The 17,992-nt window shown below is 39.6% G+C and overlaps 1 protein-coding gene across 8 annotated transcripts in view; it reads left to right on the top strand.

Moving 5' to 3' along the window:
* The window catches only part of dlg3 (discs, large homolog 3 (Drosophila)), a 155,767-nt gene that overhangs the window by 98,143 nt on the left and 39,632 nt on the right, over positions 1-17,992 (top strand). For 6 of the 8 annotated variants that reach the window (XM_038303988.1, XM_038303987.1, XM_038303992.1 and 3 more), the window contains 4 exons: positions 223-392; positions 513-649; positions 2,972-3,116; positions 6,027-6,189. In XM_038303988.1, coding sequence (XP_038159916.1) covers positions 223-392; positions 513-649; positions 2,972-3,116; positions 6,027-6,189 — 615 coding nt within the window. The remainder of the gene's footprint in view (positions 1-222; positions 393-512; positions 650-2,971; positions 3,117-6,026; positions 6,190-17,992) is intronic. The other 2 variants (XM_038303990.1, XM_038303986.1) reach the window with 1 other exon arrangement.

The following is a 17,992-nucleotide window of genomic DNA, read 5'->3' as shown; positions in this document are numbered from 1 at the left end:
CAGGCAAGCGCTGTGTGGGTGGCAGAGTTTCTTCAGCTCTCTGCCTCCCAGCTTTGTGTGCTTCCTTAAACTGCAAAAACCAGAAGTCTGAGAGATGTAAAAAATTATGATATGGAGTGCTCTAGAAGTCTCTGATTGTATTAGCCCAGCTCCAGTTTTCCTGCCTTTGTACACCAAACATAGCGAAGGGCTGTTTGTGATGTATATTTGAACTTTTCTCAGGGTTAACGACTGTGTGCTGCGTGTGAATGACGTGGACGTCTCTGAGGTGGTTCACAGCCGAGCGGTGGAAGCCCTGAAGGAGGCGGGGCCTGTGGTGCGACTGCTGGTCCGACGGAGGCAGGCACCCCCAGAGACAATCCTGGAGGTTAATTTGCTGAAAGGACCCAAAGGTAAAAAAAAAAAAAAAGCCAAGCAAGCAATCTCTTCTGACAGAAATGCAAGCTCATTCACTTCAGAGGTTGCTAATCTATACATGCAATGTCTATCTTGTTTTTGGGTTTGCCAACAAGGACTGGGATTCAGTATCGCTGGAGGAATTGGGAACCAGCATATTCCTGGAGACAACAGCATTTATATCACCAAGATCATAGAAGGAGGAGCTGCCCAGAAAGATGGACGACTGCAGACTGGAGACCGACTGCTAGCTGTATGAGCCTTCACTTCTTTCAAGATAAAGTCCTTCATCTGCTTTCCAAACTAATACGCTTACTTAATCCCCAACAAAGTCTCGTTATTTCCTAAATGTACAATATTGTAAAGCTTAAGACAATTAGCTCAGTTAGGTAAATATTTGCCTCCTTACATAGTTTCTCTGCTTTTACTTGTATTTTGCCTAAATAAATACAGCCATGACGTGTTCAGATGAAGATTTCATTTATTAGGAGGAAAGGCTAACTCAGTCAGTCTGGATCTCTGTGGAAGTATAATTGCTCCCTAACCTCATAACTGGTTTTCATTATCCTTATTGGGACAATCACCCGCAGACATTTGCAATAACTTGCATGAGTCATTTACTTCACTATTAATGATGTAAAAAAAACATGCATGTGTGGGATTTGAACCCAAGCATACAAGGTCCGCAAGGAAGCAAAGCTAAAACTGCACCACCAGGCTGTTTTTAACAGCCTGGTGGTGCACCTGGTGGTAAAATCTGTTCTTTAATTTCTTTAGATCAAGGCTGAGTTGTTATTTTAAACATTTTAGAGTGTCTCATGAAGCCACCTAGGTCTTTTGTTTGTGTGTGTGTGTGTGTGTGTGTGTGTGTGTGTGTGTGTGTGTGTGTGTGTGTGTGTGTGTGTGTGTGTGTGTGTGTGTGTGTGTGTGTGTGTGTGTGTGTGTGTGTGTGTGTGTGTGTGTGTGTGTGTGTGTGTGTGTGTGTGTGTGCCTTTTTTAATCTCTGTGTCTGCTTGTCAGGCCTGAGTATCATTAGTTAGAAGAAGCAAAGGAAACATGTTTGATTGCAGATAACTTGATGATTTAACAAGGAGGCCATTTTATTTTGACATAAGACCACGCATTGGCCCTTAAATTAAATGGTATCTTTTTGGATTAAAAATAATAGAAAATTTGTTTAACGAAAAAAATATTTTAAAGCAAAAGATATTTGATACTTATGAGGTTTTACAGTTGACTGTTATCAAAGTATTTATTGCAAACATGCTTCAACAAGCTTAAATCCAACTTTAACTCAAGGTTGTATTCTATTCCTCAGTTTTATTAAGCCTCTTAAATAACAGGACTTTATCAAATAATACTCAATTTTGTTCATATAAAGGTAAATAAATTATCTTATTTTAAGACCTGCTGTTAAACAACAAATGGCTCATTTTATTTTAAGTCCAGAGACTTTAAGCTGCATCATTTAGTGACTTTTTTGAACTGCAAGATGAATTATTGAAATGCTAAATGGCTCCAGACAAACATTAGCAAGTCTTACTAATTCTTCTAATTAGTAAGTTCTAATTTAGTTTTTACTAAATATGAAATTAGTTTTTTATGAAGTAAAAAAAGACATAATGGTTTAGGAATTTCTCAAACTTTTATCATGTTTACCGGAATTTTCGGAAGCTAAATTGCATGATTTGTACATATACAAGCCGCACCGGACTATAAGCCGCAGATTTTTTATGTTTAATGTCCGTCTTTCTCGCTGTTGTTCTGTCTCGTACCATTTGCGGTAGAAGTCTGCTTCCGAAGGGACCTCCGCATTCCTCCGCGCTCAACTACTGTACTTGTGTGCTGAAGCAAATGTGATGTCAACATGGTGGATTGTAAAATCCATAGATTTAGGTATTACCCTTGTGGCCGTTAGCTGTAAAAGTCCATAGATAAGCCGCATTGTTATACTGCAAGGTCGAAAAATGGGGGAAAAATCACGGCTTATAGTCCAAAAATTATTATATTTTCTTTACCACAGAGAGGAGAAATACATCATATGATCTTGTAGTTAACATGACTATAACTGCTGTGGGGGTCGGTCATCAATCATGCTCTGGCTCATCCCATAGACAAAAACCCCAAACAGATGCATTTGGTTTAACTTATCAAAGGGTAACATGTTGAACATCTGATGCAGCTTCAGGAGCATGGTGAATTTTTATTCCACAAGTAGAGTTTTATCTCCTCCAATACCAGAATCTTTCTCGGACTTATCCAGGAGGATGCAGTTTTCTATTTTTACAGCTGCACCGTTTCTACTGTTTCTGCATACCTAGCATCCATAAACATGTTGCTTCAGCAATAACAAAACTATCATGTAAGTGATTACTCAAGAACTTCAAACTGATTTGTAATATTTTAGTATTGCAGCTTTTTTAACTTTAGTCAGTGTCAGATTTTTTTTTTACTGATGAACTCTAATCTCATAATACCTTCCAGCTATGAATCATTACTGTGTTGGTTGGTGTGATGGCTTTGTGATGTTGTCACAGCTCTCATTTTTTTCTTCTTTGATGCCCGACACATTCAGGTGAACAACATCGTGCTGCAGGATGTGCGTCATGAGGAGGCGGTAGCTGCGCTGAAAAATACCTCTGATATGGTTTACCTTAAGGTGGCCAAGCCAGGACCTGTGCATCTGAACGACATGTATGCCCCCCCAGACTACTCTAGCAGTACGTATCTACCTCGTTGTGTTATTTTAGATCTCCTGATATCTGGGACAAGGAGATGTTATTTGTTAGTTTTGGGTTTTTTCCTCTTCATCTGCAAAGTTTTCTGTTAAGAGTTCTGTTCTCTGCTCAAGCTGCATTGCCCAGACTCCCACATACTAAATGTAGTAGAAGCCTGCACACACACACACACACACACACACACACACACACACACACGATTTCTCCCACAGCAATGTTGAGCACAGTTCTCTTCCACCCACAGAGTGTGGATGGTTTCTCACATCCCACCTGCTCATGAGAGCCCACGATCTTGAGCTGCAGCTTCTCAAATTTCACCACAGCCATGATTTATTGTTATAGGAGGCCAGTGTGGGACTCCCATTGATTGTGGTTTGTCTTAATCTGTTTCCGTCTAGTCCTCAGTATAAAACATCTGTGGTTCTCCTTTGCATCTTTTAATTAGATGAACAAACCACTGGTTTGGACCAGCAGCCAAATCTGCATCCCAATACTAGCTTGTTTGTATTTGATTGGTCACTAATGATTAGTGAATCCTGTCACAAAAACACAAGCTAAATGAATTTGTAAATAAATCTTAATTGCAACTACCGGTACAAGGTTTTGCTATATGAGAGCAGCTGCTATGATGCATATGTTTCACATGATTACTTATAGTAGCCTATTCTAAAAAGTATCTAACAGTTTATACCATAAATTTTTTTTATTCACTTCTCAACATCAGTCTTTTTGACTCGTCATTTTCTTTACTAAACAAGGATCTTTAGATAAATTAAGACAGACTGTTTTCTTATAACCTACAGTTGAAACCAAATATTTTCATCTTAATATATAAAAAGTGTTCTATGATGAAATCTGTTGCAATGTTTTCCTGTTTTCCACTTTCCTCTCTTTTTCATCTGTGCCTCCATCAGTCTGACTCTAAGCATTTGTGTTTGATATGAACACCTGCTGCGATGAGTCTATCCAAGTGGCTAGATATTACATTAACATATAAAAGGCAAGTTCACAATAGTGATGTATAATATGGAATATCGTAGCCAACAATCGCTGCACTCGAAAGAGTACTTTGTGTTGTGAATGTTGCGCAAACTCATATTGCGAAATGTTTGTGACATAATGCACAGCTTTAAAAGTATAAATCATTTAGTATAATAATAATTAGTCCATCCTGTGGGACATTAAACCAGACTGAAGAGTTTTTGTTTTCGAGCACTTTGGATTATAACTAATTGATTAGTTTTACCATTACTTTAGGATTCTATTCAAGCTGCTTCAAAAAGAGAAGTTTTCTAAGTTTGATTTGGAGAATGTTGTATTCCTCTAATTTGAAAGGTTTATATGTAATAAACTTTCCATTTTAACACTTTTGAAAATGGCAGATAGTTATCTTATGGCTCTGTAAGGTTCTAATAGGTCAGTTCACACTATTTGAGTTTAGGGAGGCACACTATGCATTTAAACAGCAATATCATTCTATCCCTGTTTGACATACTGGGAAAAACCAAATAAAGTTTGATTAAGCAAAGATGTCAGTATGACAGTTATGTACTTTTTCAAACGCAAATATTAGCAGCAGGAGGGCATTCAGCTGAAATAAGTCAGGAAGGAGACAGATTCTGTGTTCCAGAAATCAACATGTTTTGGTGGGAAATTAACATACAAAATTCAGGTTCTAGCTTTGGGACAAAGGCAAGAAGCAATGTGAGATGTCATTATCCACTGTGGAAAGGGCCCTGACCCAACATGGGCTATAAGTCCACTCTCAGAGGAAAGGGGACGGACAGAAGTCTGTAAGAGTTGTAGTCTTCTTCCCTCAGTAAACGCCTCCTCACTGAAGAGAAGTGTGTCAGCATAAGCTGATCTGATTAGGTTAATTAAATTTCCATTTAAAAATACTTAATTAATCCAAAGGGATTATATCAAAGAAAATCTTTCCAAATTAGTTCAAAGGGTTGTCATGGATTAAATTAAAACTGTGGGCATCCAGGGTCGTCTGTACAGGTATGTATTGTGGTAGATCTGAAGAAGCCTCTGATTAAAGAAATATTGTTTATGTTTCATGTTTATGAAGAAGATGCTCTGGGTTTTACAGTATCTCCTTTGTTCAGTTAGGCATCTCTGTTTGCACAATCAGCTCTAAGAGTCCATAGCAGAACAAGACTTATTGTTAGGCTTTTAATGAAATGGCTCTGAGATTACTACACACAAAAGGAGAGCAAAGTTATAGAAAATATGCAATATATGTTTCTGTATTAGAAAATAAAATCAAACTTGAAGCTAACAATTCAGTATTTGGGATGACATTTAATGGTGTTCTGAATTGCAATATCTATTGTTGACAAATATTTGCATCCAGATGCCAATTTGGTCTGAAAGCCAGAAAGGGAGGCAGCAATATGATCCAGCAGCCATGTCTCAGTGAAAAGTCCAACAGTTAATTCCTAACACTTTGCCTGAGTTCTTGTCAGTGCTTTAAGATTTTTTCAATCTTAAAGCAACAGATTCTCACGCTCCTTATTCTGACTGATATGGGATATGACTGGAACTTCCTCTTTCCCTCTCAATCATGCAGCTTTTTATCTTCTATAGCTTGAAGGGAATTAGGGATCTGAGATGTTGGTCAGCTGCTGCAGCCTCTATGCTTTGTAACAAGTATTCAGAACACTATCACTAAAAGCTGCAGAGCATTAAATGTGTTTTCAAAAGGTTTTTAATCCATAGCAGGACTTAAGATCCACAGTTCATAAGTACCTTGTAAAAGATCAAGGTCAATATGAAGTAAATTCAGATTTTTTTTCTAGTCGTTCTAAGTATGTATCAACTTCCACAGATAACGCTGTTTTTCTTCCTGTGGCACTTGTTTTAATCATTCTTTCTTTCCCCCTACTGGCCTGGCCCTCCCTCCAGCCTTCCCCACCATGGTGGACAACCACGTCAGCCACAACTACATGGGGGCAATGGAGCCAAAACCAGTGTACCCGCCACCCCAGGTGACCCCGTCAAGGTACTCGCCCGTACCCCGCCACATGCTTGGGGAGGAAGACTTCACGAGGTAAGTTACAGAGCAGGCCGACCATGGCTGACCCTCTTTTTCTAATGCCGTCACAAAGCATAATTCTGATTAAATCATAACTGTGTTTGCCTGGCTGTGGAGCAAACCTGTTTCATGTCTTTAGGGAGTATTTGTATTTTGTTTGGATTAATTTCAGTTTGCTAGTGGCCTCCATTTTGTTTTTTCTCTACATGTATCATCATGGGAATTTTGATGATACATGATGGAACAGTAGTTTAACTTGACTGTTGAAAAAGAAATAAAGGCTTAATTTCCAAATGTCAGCTGATTGGGGCCGTGGCGGTGCATACTACATCATAGCTGGACAGCGTGCGGTGGCTGTGTGCTGAGAGAAGCTCCTTGTCACTTCTCATACTTGTTATGACTGTGTTTTAACCTTTGACTTCATATCCGACTAGTGGATCAGAAGTAGCATTCGTGAGGCCCTGATTGGACTGTCCCACAAGGCTTTGAGTCAGCTTAACCCAGAGCTGTGGGGAGGGAAGGCTGTATTCCCCCTGTGTTTATTGGTGTGTGTGTGTTTTCCTGTGTGAATGCTTGTTATGTTGCCCTGTTATGTCCTTGTACAATCTGTCCACATGAGCTGTATGAGTATTGTCACATCTTTGTTGGTATGTGTGCTTTTTTTTGTGTCCCACACCTGTCCCGTTCACTGTGATTCCTGTACCCCACAGCAGGGCTGAACCTATTTACAGTGTCATCCACAAACCTGGGGATAGCAAGGCGCCCCAGGCCCACTACAGAGGCTTCTGTCCTTCCCCTGCTCCCCTGTGCCAAGGTCCACTCCCCTTCTCCGGCAGGTACTAACCTAGTCCATGATGCCTTGCTTAGCTAACCCTCCTCTCTGTACCTCAGCATCTGGATCTGGCCTAAGACAGAGTAGAACCAGGACAGAGCAAAGCTTCCTAAACAGCAGTAAATACTGCCACAACTGTGTAATAAAACACACAATGATAAATAGACAGACACTGAGGATAAGAGAGACAAAAATATGTGAATGAGAGGGGAGGGTTGGAAGGGGTCGCAGGGTGATCTTTGTGATTTCCTGTTTTAGTTTTGTTTCTGTTTGCATGTGAATGTTTCCCCATGTGTATGCGACCGCTTCATGTTGGTGCAAAGTGTGGTACCTTGGAGTCCAGTCAGCAGCTTTCATAAACGCGACAGAGATTTCGATAACTCTGGTCCTCTGGGATGTCATGGAGTGGATGTTTTAATTAGTTTGATATACGAACTCCCACCTGTTGTTTTGTTTGTTTTTGCCCCTTGATCAAATGTTTTTGAGACAGTCGGCGAGCTTCTGGAGCAGTTCTTGTTTGATAAATAGCTAAAAATAAAATAAACCAGATTTTTGATCAAACTTCGTACGGTCAGATAATGATCATGCTTTGACCAGCGTCTCTTGTCCTCTTCTGTATTCTGGTTTGACTTTTTCACTTAATTTTCCCCTCTTCTGGTTTTTCTTTGGTTATCTTGGATGTCCCTATGTCTGGTCTCAATGCGACTGAAACTTTTAATCCATACACAGCTTCATCTTTTACTCAGACACCTGCAGCTTTTTGATCAGATTGTATTTAATTTTGACCTGATTAGGATTAGGAGTTGTACATTTTGTTTTCTTCCAATTCAGTTTAGATACAGGTCCTAAATATATAACAAATACCTTTAGAAATGTATGAACCTACAACCATTCCTACAGACAGACCTGATGTAACCAAGTCAGGTTTGAAGGTCGCCATAATCACACAGATCTTTTCTGCTCTACCAACGAATATTTCTTCGACTGAGATCAGGGCTTTTTCAGTATCTACTTTAAAAGACCTGTAACTGCCCTTATTTTGCTTCTACTAAACATAGAAAACACATATATATGACTCTACACTAGGAGCAAAGTGAGAAAAGAGAATTGGTTTTACATCGGGCTTCTTCTTTTAGTCTGCGCCAACGAACAAACTTCTTTCCATTATCAACTCTTGTTTTTCCTCGTGCAGGATCCCTTTCACGTCCTCAGGAGGTTTAAAGTTTTTCTTTGCCTCAGCCATGACCAGTATTCGAGCAGGTGGAAAAATAATAGAGCAAAAGCCTTAGCTCCATGACGATATAAGAGACTGCAGCCATTAAGCGATATGTTCTTCCAGGTCACATGACCTGGCCAATGATGGTGCGTAATCTCCGTACTTGCATAGTCGGTATTTCAAGAGGGGAGCCTCGCTTTTTAGCATTCATAGTGTCAAGCGCTGTGTATTGGCCTGAGGAATCATTTAAAATAACTCATATGTGTCAGCTCTTTAGGTCACAAAGTCCGTAGTGTGCCTTTGTTTATTTATTATAAGGATCCCCATTAGCTGTGCTTTACACCTAGCTACTCTTCCTGGGGTCCACATCATTAAAATACAGTATACAATGTAAATTCACGAACACGTTTGACAGATGACAAATATCATATACATATCAATAAGACTGAACATTCACAGAAAAGGGGAAAGTTACAATTGAAAATTGAAAATTTTAACATTTTCTGAATAAGTTACAATAAATTAGAAGATGAAACTATTTCATTTATAGATAAGTTGCTTCTGAAAACTTCTTAAGTTGCATTTTAAAAGCAGACTTATGTAAAATTTTTATGAGAATAAATGGAAATGAGTTCCATTCTCCATGCTCTGTAAGTAAAGGTGCATTTGAGAAAATTAGTTTTCGCCCTAGAGATTACAAATTATCCTTCAGCTGCATGTCTCGTGGCATAACCATGAGAGTCCAAATTATTTTTAAATTGAACAAAGAGAAACAGTGGACTCTGGAGTTTTAAGATTTTCAACGTTGAGAATAATAGCGAAGCTAGTGCCCTGTCATGAACTTTTAGCCAGCTTAGATTTGAATGCATGGTATTTATACTGGTCCTGTAAGAACAATTTAATGCTACACGGGCAGCTTTATTCTGCATTATTTGAAGTTTCTCTAAATCTTTTCTTTTTGCATTTGACCATATTGTTTGACAGTAGTCAAGATGAGAAATTATTAATGTTCTATCTATAAGCTTAGTCAAATCAGCTGGCAAAAATTTGCTACATCTTCTCAATATAGCTAAAGCTCTGCACATGTTCTTTACAACAGCTTCAGTGTGTCTTGACCAAAACAGTTTATTATCCAAATAGACACCAAGAAGCTTAGCTTCTGTAACCCTTGCTCAATGAGTCTGTTATTTATTAACAAATTTAACTTTGGGTCATGTTTTCTTTAAAGCCACTCTGCAGCTCATTTACAATATGCTTGTCCTTTCAAATGAAGCTGTTGTTTCCAAGCTTTACTGACCTGTTTGATGTCCAGAGATATTGCTTTGATGCTCTTGTATGATTTTTGTGACATGCTCTAGACTATCCTGGATCAAAACACCCACAAAACATAATGCTGCCAGCCCCACTACTTTTTGAGGACCAGACTAGCAGAGCTCCACAGTTCCTCCAATATCCTGCTCGTTCTATTTTTGCATTACGCAACACAAAGAAGTTTTGTGTATCAGGTGTTAGCCCACAGGTACGCCCACAGGCGTCCAATTAGGTTGTAATTTAATCTGAAGAGTACAGAGCCATGGCATACCTGTGCTTTCCCAAAGTCTTTAAAACAATTGTAATCTTCGTATATGTAGATCGCTGAATTTTAAGAAATAAAAAAGTCTCTAAACAAATACTTTTCTCATTAGAATAGAATAGAAAATTCCTTTATTGTCCCCAAAAGGGCAAATTCTGGTGTTTTTACAGCAGCAAAAAGATTATTGGAAAAAAAAATCGTCACACAAATGTGGACCTTAGATAAGTGTATAAGAATAACATAATAGTGAAGTTAAAAAGTAAACTAATGAAATACTATACTGTAAAGTGTTTTAACAATAAAATACTGTGCACCTGGAGAATAAATATCCAATATACAGCTATGAACATTTTTACAGTAATGGTTAATTGAAAATAGCAGCAACATCAGAGATGTGCAAAATGACAGCATCATGTTATTTAACTGAATAAGACAGAAACTGTGCAAAATCACCATGATTGTAACAAATCATTGAGATCGCTGGGAACAGTGATGGTTAAAGAGTCTTAGAGCTGCTGGGAGGAAGGATCTGTGATAACGCTCCCTGTTGCATTTAGGGTGCAGCAGTCTGTCACTGAAGGAGAGCTCCAGTTCTGCAAAAGCTTCATGCATGGGGTGGTAGACATTATCCAACAGAGATGTTAATTTAGTTAGGGTCCTTTTCTTTCCCACCAGAGTCCAGAGGGCATCCAATCACAGAGCTGGCCTTCCTGATCAGCTAATCCAGCCGCTTTCTCTCAGCTACAGATAAGCCACTGCTCTAACAGACAGCTCCATAGAAGATGGCTTATGCCACAACAGTCATATCAGGTATTTAGGAGCACCCCCTGCATTCCAACAGGCATCAGTCCAGTTTGTTGTTCAGGTGAACACCTAGGTACTTATAAGTGTCCACTATCTCAATGTCCCTTCCCTGGATGTTCACCGGTGTCAGTAGGATGGATCGTTATTCTGACATTTTATGTGATCTAACAGAGGAAACCGATGTAAAGTCTAGCAATGAAAAAATACCTGATATTAACTTTAGGCTGTGGATGAGTGAGTGAAACTTTGACAGTAGAACATGCGACAACTAATGCAGATGGTTTTCCAAAACCTTTAAAAAAACAATGAAAAAAAAACCTCAACTCCATGGCAATATATTTTTTTAATGTGGATCAGTGTTAAATATATTACATCATTATTTCTTTCTTTGGGATTGTGTAGTTGTCTTTGACCTCCCTCTAAATGGATATTTGAGCATCAAATTGCTTCAGATCCGCTTGCCTTGAATTCCAAACACGCTCTCTTTCAGCTCCAGCGTAAAATGGAGCCATACCTGTTCTTCACAAACACATCTCCGCAGGAGCGCAGCCGAAAGGGCTTCCTGCACCTACAAGCTGCCGGACTCCATCTGTCAGGAGGCATTGATAAAACCGTGCGCGTTTCTCAGACCTTGCCTCTTTCTGTGCTGCTTGTTATATTTATGGCAGTGGTTTGTGGGATATTTTCTGTTTGGCAGCACCAAATGTGCAAAAGACCCCCCCCACCCCCACCCCCACCCCCACCCCCCCTCTGCATTTTGATTTTTCTCTCCACAGCCTTGTGTTTATTGTGCATCACCACATGGATGAATGCTTGAATGTTTCCGTGTGAGCCATTTCTAGTGTTAAATTTAGCGTTTATTGTATAACGTACATTGCATGCTCTGATTCCGGTATGTATTTTTGCAGAGGCGTGCACAGACATTTTGGGGGGCAGGTGCTCAGGAGGGGGGGGGGGCACTTTTTAGCGCACGTGTAACACTTAATTATATATAAATATATAAATATAAATAAATATATTAAAAAAAATAAACGCATGTTGAATTAAATTTGACTTTTATTTGTAACATTCTCTAAACGTGAGTTTTCAATGGAAAAAAGTCACATCACCAACAGAACAGACTAAAGCATACTTCTTTCATCTGGCTCATCTCCCTGTTTTCCCTCACCCTGCTGTTCTCCCTCATCCTGGTCTTTTTCTGTCTCTGTGTCTTCCCTGAACTCTTCCTCATCTCCTGTCCTGTTATATGTTGATGGTATAGAGCTTCCCTGCTGTGACTGGCTACAATATATTAATAATAACCATCATGACAATAATAATAATAATAATGATAATAATAATAATAATAATAGCTTTAACAAATATGCCACATTAGTTTAAATAATGGGCTATTAGGGCAACATGACTGGAAGTCTTGTCACGTGGATATGACTTATGGTAGCCTACAAAATAATAGCTATTTTAATACCTGCTGCACAAACCACTTAAAAATAAAATGTGAACAGCTTTTAAGATTTTTCAATATGATTACCCTCCTTTCTTGGCATTGTGCTGCAATTACTAAATCAATATACAATTAAGACAATAAAGAGACCAAAATGTGTTAATTTATGTTGCCTAACAAAACCTATACAACAGAAAACATTTGTCTTAACACATAGATTTGTACAGAAGAGGATTAGGGCCACTGAAAAAAAAAAAAAGTTAACTGATTTTTAAATTTTATTTCAGTTTAACATGGGAAAAAGTCAGAATTCTGACTTTTTTATTGTCAGAATTCTGAGATTAAAGTCAGAATACTGAGCAAAAAGTCAGAATTCTCAGCAAAAAGTCAGAATTATGAGAAAAAAGTTAGAATTATGAGATTAAAGTCAGCATTCTGACTTTTTTCCCATACTAAACTGAAATAAAATTTTAAAATCAGTTAACTTATTTTTTTTTTTTTCAGTGGCCCTAATCCTCTTCCGTAGATTTGCAATTGCAAACTCTACCAAAATTATTTGTAGCCTATGTGGTCGTCCTCACGTTATCTGTCATTGACTTGGGCTACAGTGTAAAACTTTCAGAATCAGAATCAGGTTTATTGCCATTGTTAGTGAAGGAGTTCACAAACTAGGAATTTTTTATGGTACAATTGTGCAACATGAAACATATAAAACTGTGGGTATACGTCATGCAATAAAATAGACTAATGTATACACTTAAGATAAAAAATATGGATACAAAATATAAAAAGTAAAATAGCATCTTACAAGGAGACAACTAGTTTATCTGGTGACCAGTCGGCAAAATGTGTGTTTGGTGCTGCTGAATGAGACATTTTAATGCACAACAAAATGATTCTGCTTGATCTGTATATTACCTGGCTAATGGGGCACGGGAGAAGCAGCCTGTCAGCGACCGTTCCTGCTATCTGAAAACTGCTATGATGCTGCGCATCTGGCATGCCCTGCGGGCGACCGAGCGAGTTCACGTGACAAAGGAAGAGAGAGAGGCTGGTCGGGTGTGCGCAAGTAGGTCGGTCATTTCGGGGCATTGTTTCAGTCGTTTTTAATGGCTCAGGTTTTCAAAAGATCATTTCAAAACCGACCTCAGTAAAATCTTAATAATATTAATAATAATAATAATAAAAAAAACGAGTTTCAAAAGGGCATTTTCTTTGATAGAGGGCAAACTTCCTAGTGCTTTTGCACCACCTAGTGTCTATGTGTGCACGCCCCTGTATTTTTGGGTAAGTGTGAAAAGATGGATCAGGGACCAAGAGAATAGGGAAATGAAGTGGCAGCCGATGAGGAAATTCAAATCATTCTGATTAGGATCCATGAAAATTGAAACTTAAGAGCCTACCATAAATCCAGCTGGCGATTAAAAAAACCGATCCAGTACAGACCAGCAGACGAACAGCAGCAGCAGACAATCCTGCAGCTGTCATGATTCATCAGCACACTGGGAAAATCAGGCCATGCACTCTGGTCTTACCCCTCTCATCACCCATGCTGCCAGCTCCAATCACACATGCATACTGTACGCAGAGACATTTGCTCATAGCGTCCTGACAAACGGACAAACATGCAGATAGGCTCAGTGCGCGGTTTTGACAGCCAGAGATGCCTTGCTGGGGTATACACCCTACGCCCGCACAGACCTTGTAAAAAGCTCCACGGATGAGAACAGCCCACACAGCCATCCACACACCTCTGCGCCATCAGGAAAAAAACAGCACCGTGTCAGAGGACGTCACGTCTGACAGCCAGTCGCAGCAGATGAGCATCTGAGCTGTATGAGACTAACGGGCAGACAGCATTTCTACCAGCCAGGGGCTCCAGCTAGCAAGAATATTTGAGATGGAAGGTTTTCATAGTAGTAAAGCCAACTAGTTGTGAGAAATTAATCATGTGCTTGTATCAGCCTTTAGCCTAAATTCACGCCCCGTCTGTGATACCTTCACCTTCTCCTCATTCCTCTCTATCTGATTACTGACCACCTTGGACCCAGTGAGAAAAAGTTTATGCTTATTTAGCGTAAGCATACTTCTTTATGCCTTAAACGCTATCTGAAAAAGTTCAAGCTCCACAGCAGATCCTGCATAGCCTAGTAAACTAGCCCCACCCAGCCAATCACAACGCAGAGATGCGTTTTGAATTTCTGGATGCAAAGCGGGCGGGGCGTCAAAGCTGCGTGACGCTGGAGAAATCAAAACAAGGAAGATGGCAACAACTATTGAACAGTTCTCGTTTGACTCAGCTTTGGAATCAGTTTTGGAAGGATTAGACTTGGGGTTTTGGTTGAAACATGAGCAGGAAGAGGCTCTACGCTCATTCATTTTTAAGAAGGTCGTATTCGCCTTTTTACGGACAGGCTGTTTGTTTACACTCCCCCACCAGCTTTCGGTCATGCTTACTACGTCACACTCAGTTGCACTCATTGGTCAGAGCGTTGGCCAATAGGAACAGATATGGTTTGAAAGACAACGAGTTGTTCTCATCAACAATCTACTGATGTCTAATTCATCGGGGCCAGACTAAATGACACATTTAATCTCACAATTAGTCTGGTTTATTAGGCTATATCCTGCATACAGTCTTGAGGAAATGTTTAAGAAACTTTAAAATGCTTAAAGTTTCTTACTTATAATTTAGAGACATCAGTTGGAGGCTTCTGTTCTGTTTATGAGAGAGATAATGAGAAAAACAAAACCAGAATTTGAAAAAAGGGAATTCAGTCTTACAGATTTTCAAAAGGACAAAAATGTCTATTTCCATAACACTTAAACCGTATGGATTAAGCTGTGTGTCTAGGAAAAGCAGAGTTAAGCCACATGGAATAAATGGGATCCAATCTATTGTAGATTAAATTGTGTGACGTGATTTACATTGAATTTTACTGTTTGGAGATTTTATTGGATAGTTTTCCGAAGAAAAAAAACATTTACATTTTTTGACGCCATGCAAAATTGATCATAGCGATTTATCTTTTTCATATCAAGTTAAAACCACAATATCCAATCTACTTTTATGTGATAAGATGGGATTGCCATCACAAAATGCTCTACAACTGTGTGGTGGAAGTGAAATATGAATACATTTTTTTTTTATGAATTAAAATCTGAAAAGTGTGGTATGCAGTTTTATTTATCAATATTTTTTTATAGAACAGAAGTTAATAAAGCAAGTGTTTTGAGAATGTGTCTAGTTTTTGACATCTAAAACAAACCTTCTCTTCACTTGCTGAAGAAAGGTAATCCCAAAGCATGATGCTGCCACCATCCTGTTTAGCTGTGTTGGTGGTTTTAAATCTGTTTGCCATGTAGGTCAAAAGCTTCAACACTGGTCTTGACCAACACTCCGTACCCATCTAGGGTTTGTACATAGAAGCAAACTGCAAACATGTTTCATTGAGGCCTTCTTCTCCTCGCCCTTCTATTAAGGTCAGATAAGGGGTATTGCTTTTATTTCTTTTGGCAACGTCTCCCTTCTGAGCTTGGGGAGAACTTGCAGCTTTTCAGGTGAATCCATGGGTCTCTGGTTAATAGTCTGCTGTCTATCTAATCAGCTATTTCTCGGTCGGTGTTCAGTTATGCGATGCTCTATTCCTTTTCTTTTCTTCCCAACTTTATCATTGATCTGTTTTCTTCCCTCCTTGTCTTTTTGATGGTTTTTGTGTTTCCCTACAAAACCTCCAAGGATAATTACTCAGAGATGGACTGTCTCTACTAATTTGGTTACTTCTGGAGGGAACACACAGTGTTTATGTTTACAGGTTTTGCCCTTCCTGTTCAGCCTTTTAGTCTTTATTTGTTTTTTATACACATTTATATTCTATTTTCTGTGATCTTCTTGTTTTTGCAATGAAGTTTCCCCATTTTGACCAAAAAATGTTCTATTCAATTATATTCTAACTGGTTGCACAGGAGTTTTTTAGGGATATCAGAGTAAATGGGGCTGAGTCCAAACCAATCGAAATACTATGAATTAGTAAAAAATGTTGACAGTGGTGTAAAATTTTCAGCATTTGAAAATGTTCAACAGTTCTGAATACTTTTGCAAGGGGTGGTGAAAGCAATGGTCTTCCAGTCTTGAGTCCGCCAGCAGTAGCTGAACTAGTCAGTAACTTTCCTTTTTCTCACAAACATATCTAACTGGTCACTGCAAGAATTCCCTCAGAAGAGCCGCTTTCATGTTTGCTTCGCACGTTAAAAGGCTGTGAATGCACAAAAAGGATATTCAGGTTCAACTCATTCAAACGCACTAAATACAGATCCCAGGTGTTAATTACTGATTTTAAATCTATCACAGATGGGGGACATAATGTTTGAGTTTCCACCTTGCTAGTGAACAGATATGTCACTGTCAAGTTAGAAGGAAAGAGCAGTACAGAGAAACGGTGTGGGGGAAATGAAATCAGTGCAGCACAGACCGTACAGTACATACGTCATCTGTTAAAGAAAATGAGAGATAAAGTGTGTGAAAATGGCGTCCATCTGCAGTGCCCGCCATTAATCAGCCAAGCAGAGCCAATTACTGTGCTGTGTCCAGGGTAGCGTGACCTGCAGGACCCTGCTGCCCAGATATCCATTCACAGCCTTCAGCGCTGAGCTGCGACGGCCTTGGCCAACCAGCAAGCTGAAGCAAAGAGGGAGGAGGAGGCAGGCTCTGAATTATAAAGACGGCTAAGCAGAGAGAAAGGGGTTCTGCCCGTCTAGAACTGTTTACATTCCTGGCATGGATAAAAACGGCAGAGAGGAGGGGAGGGGAAGCAGGACTAGAGATACAGAGAGGAGGCTTTATTGCTGCATTTAATATTAATAGTTTACAGCCATTCTTGTTTTAAAACTGACAAACAGGACAAACAGAAAAAAGAATACATGCATTCTTCAGATAAGATGTCCTTATCTGCTGAAATGTTTCACAGTGGTCTGGATATAATCTCTCCAGGGGGAACTGTAGGTTTTTGAACAGCATGCAGCCAGGTCAGCAAATCAAAGGCTGAGAAATGACCAAAGGTTAACTGGGAGCAGCTCAGCTTGTTTAAACTCCTGAAAATTATCAAGGAGCTTCTGGAAATCTATCTGCCTAGTCTCCAGAGGGGTGAGCTGACAGGCAGGAATGCTGGTCTGCCATTTTATAAAAGGCTGAAGCCACCACCGCTTCACGGCAGAGGCAGGGAGATAGTTCGGCTTGATAGGAGATGAAAGTGTTGGAATGTTCTCTAAGTTTCTATAGAACAGAGAAAACGTGCTTGCATGGTAGCGGTGGGGTTAACTATGGTGCCTTGCCATGGCTCAAAGAGGAGCTGCTTCTCATCACAGCACACGAGGATTAGATAGGGAGAACGAGGCCCTGAAGTGTAGACCTCCTCTCATCGGAGGGTCAGAGTCAAAGAAGGGGTCCTGGAGCTGCTGTGGGCCGGACAATGTGCTTGGACCAACATGTTCACGGTCAACATCTCATCTTCCATGTCGCTGGTGAGGAGGCTGCCTGTGCACACAGTGGGGAAATGCTCTTTCAGAAGCACGCACCGGATATGGATCCTAAGGTAACCATGGAGATCGGCGTGCCTTTGAAGCTGAGATGAAAAGCTCAAAATGGAAAGCGGGGTTATTTTAAGTCCAAGTGAACTGAAGGCAAGTCGGCTGCTTTGCCATATTTAATAGGAGTCACAGCTCATTGTCCTTTTTTTTTTTTTTTTTTGTTTGTTTTGTGTATTTTCAAATCTGTGTAAGACATTAAAACCAGCATTACACAATGTTATCCCTGCAGTTGTTTTAGTCCCCAAGCAGCTCACCTCCAAGGCAATAAAGTAATCTGTATATTTCATTTAACAGAACTTTATTGCTAGAATCTCTCCCAATAAATTACCGTTGTGCAGCTATTTGAGTTTTCTCTTTCCAGTC

The sequence above is a fragment of the Cyprinodon tularosa genome, unplaced genomic scaffold (genome assembly GCF_016077235.1).
Source record: "Cyprinodon tularosa strain WSP-4 unplaced genomic scaffold, ASM1607723v1 ctg522, whole genome shotgun sequence".
Taxonomy (NCBI): Eukaryota; Metazoa; Chordata; class Actinopteri; order Cyprinodontiformes; family Cyprinodontidae; genus Cyprinodon; species Cyprinodon tularosa.
The sequence above is the reverse complement of the archived record's forward strand: the minus strand, read 5'-3'. Positions and strand labels throughout refer to the sequence as shown.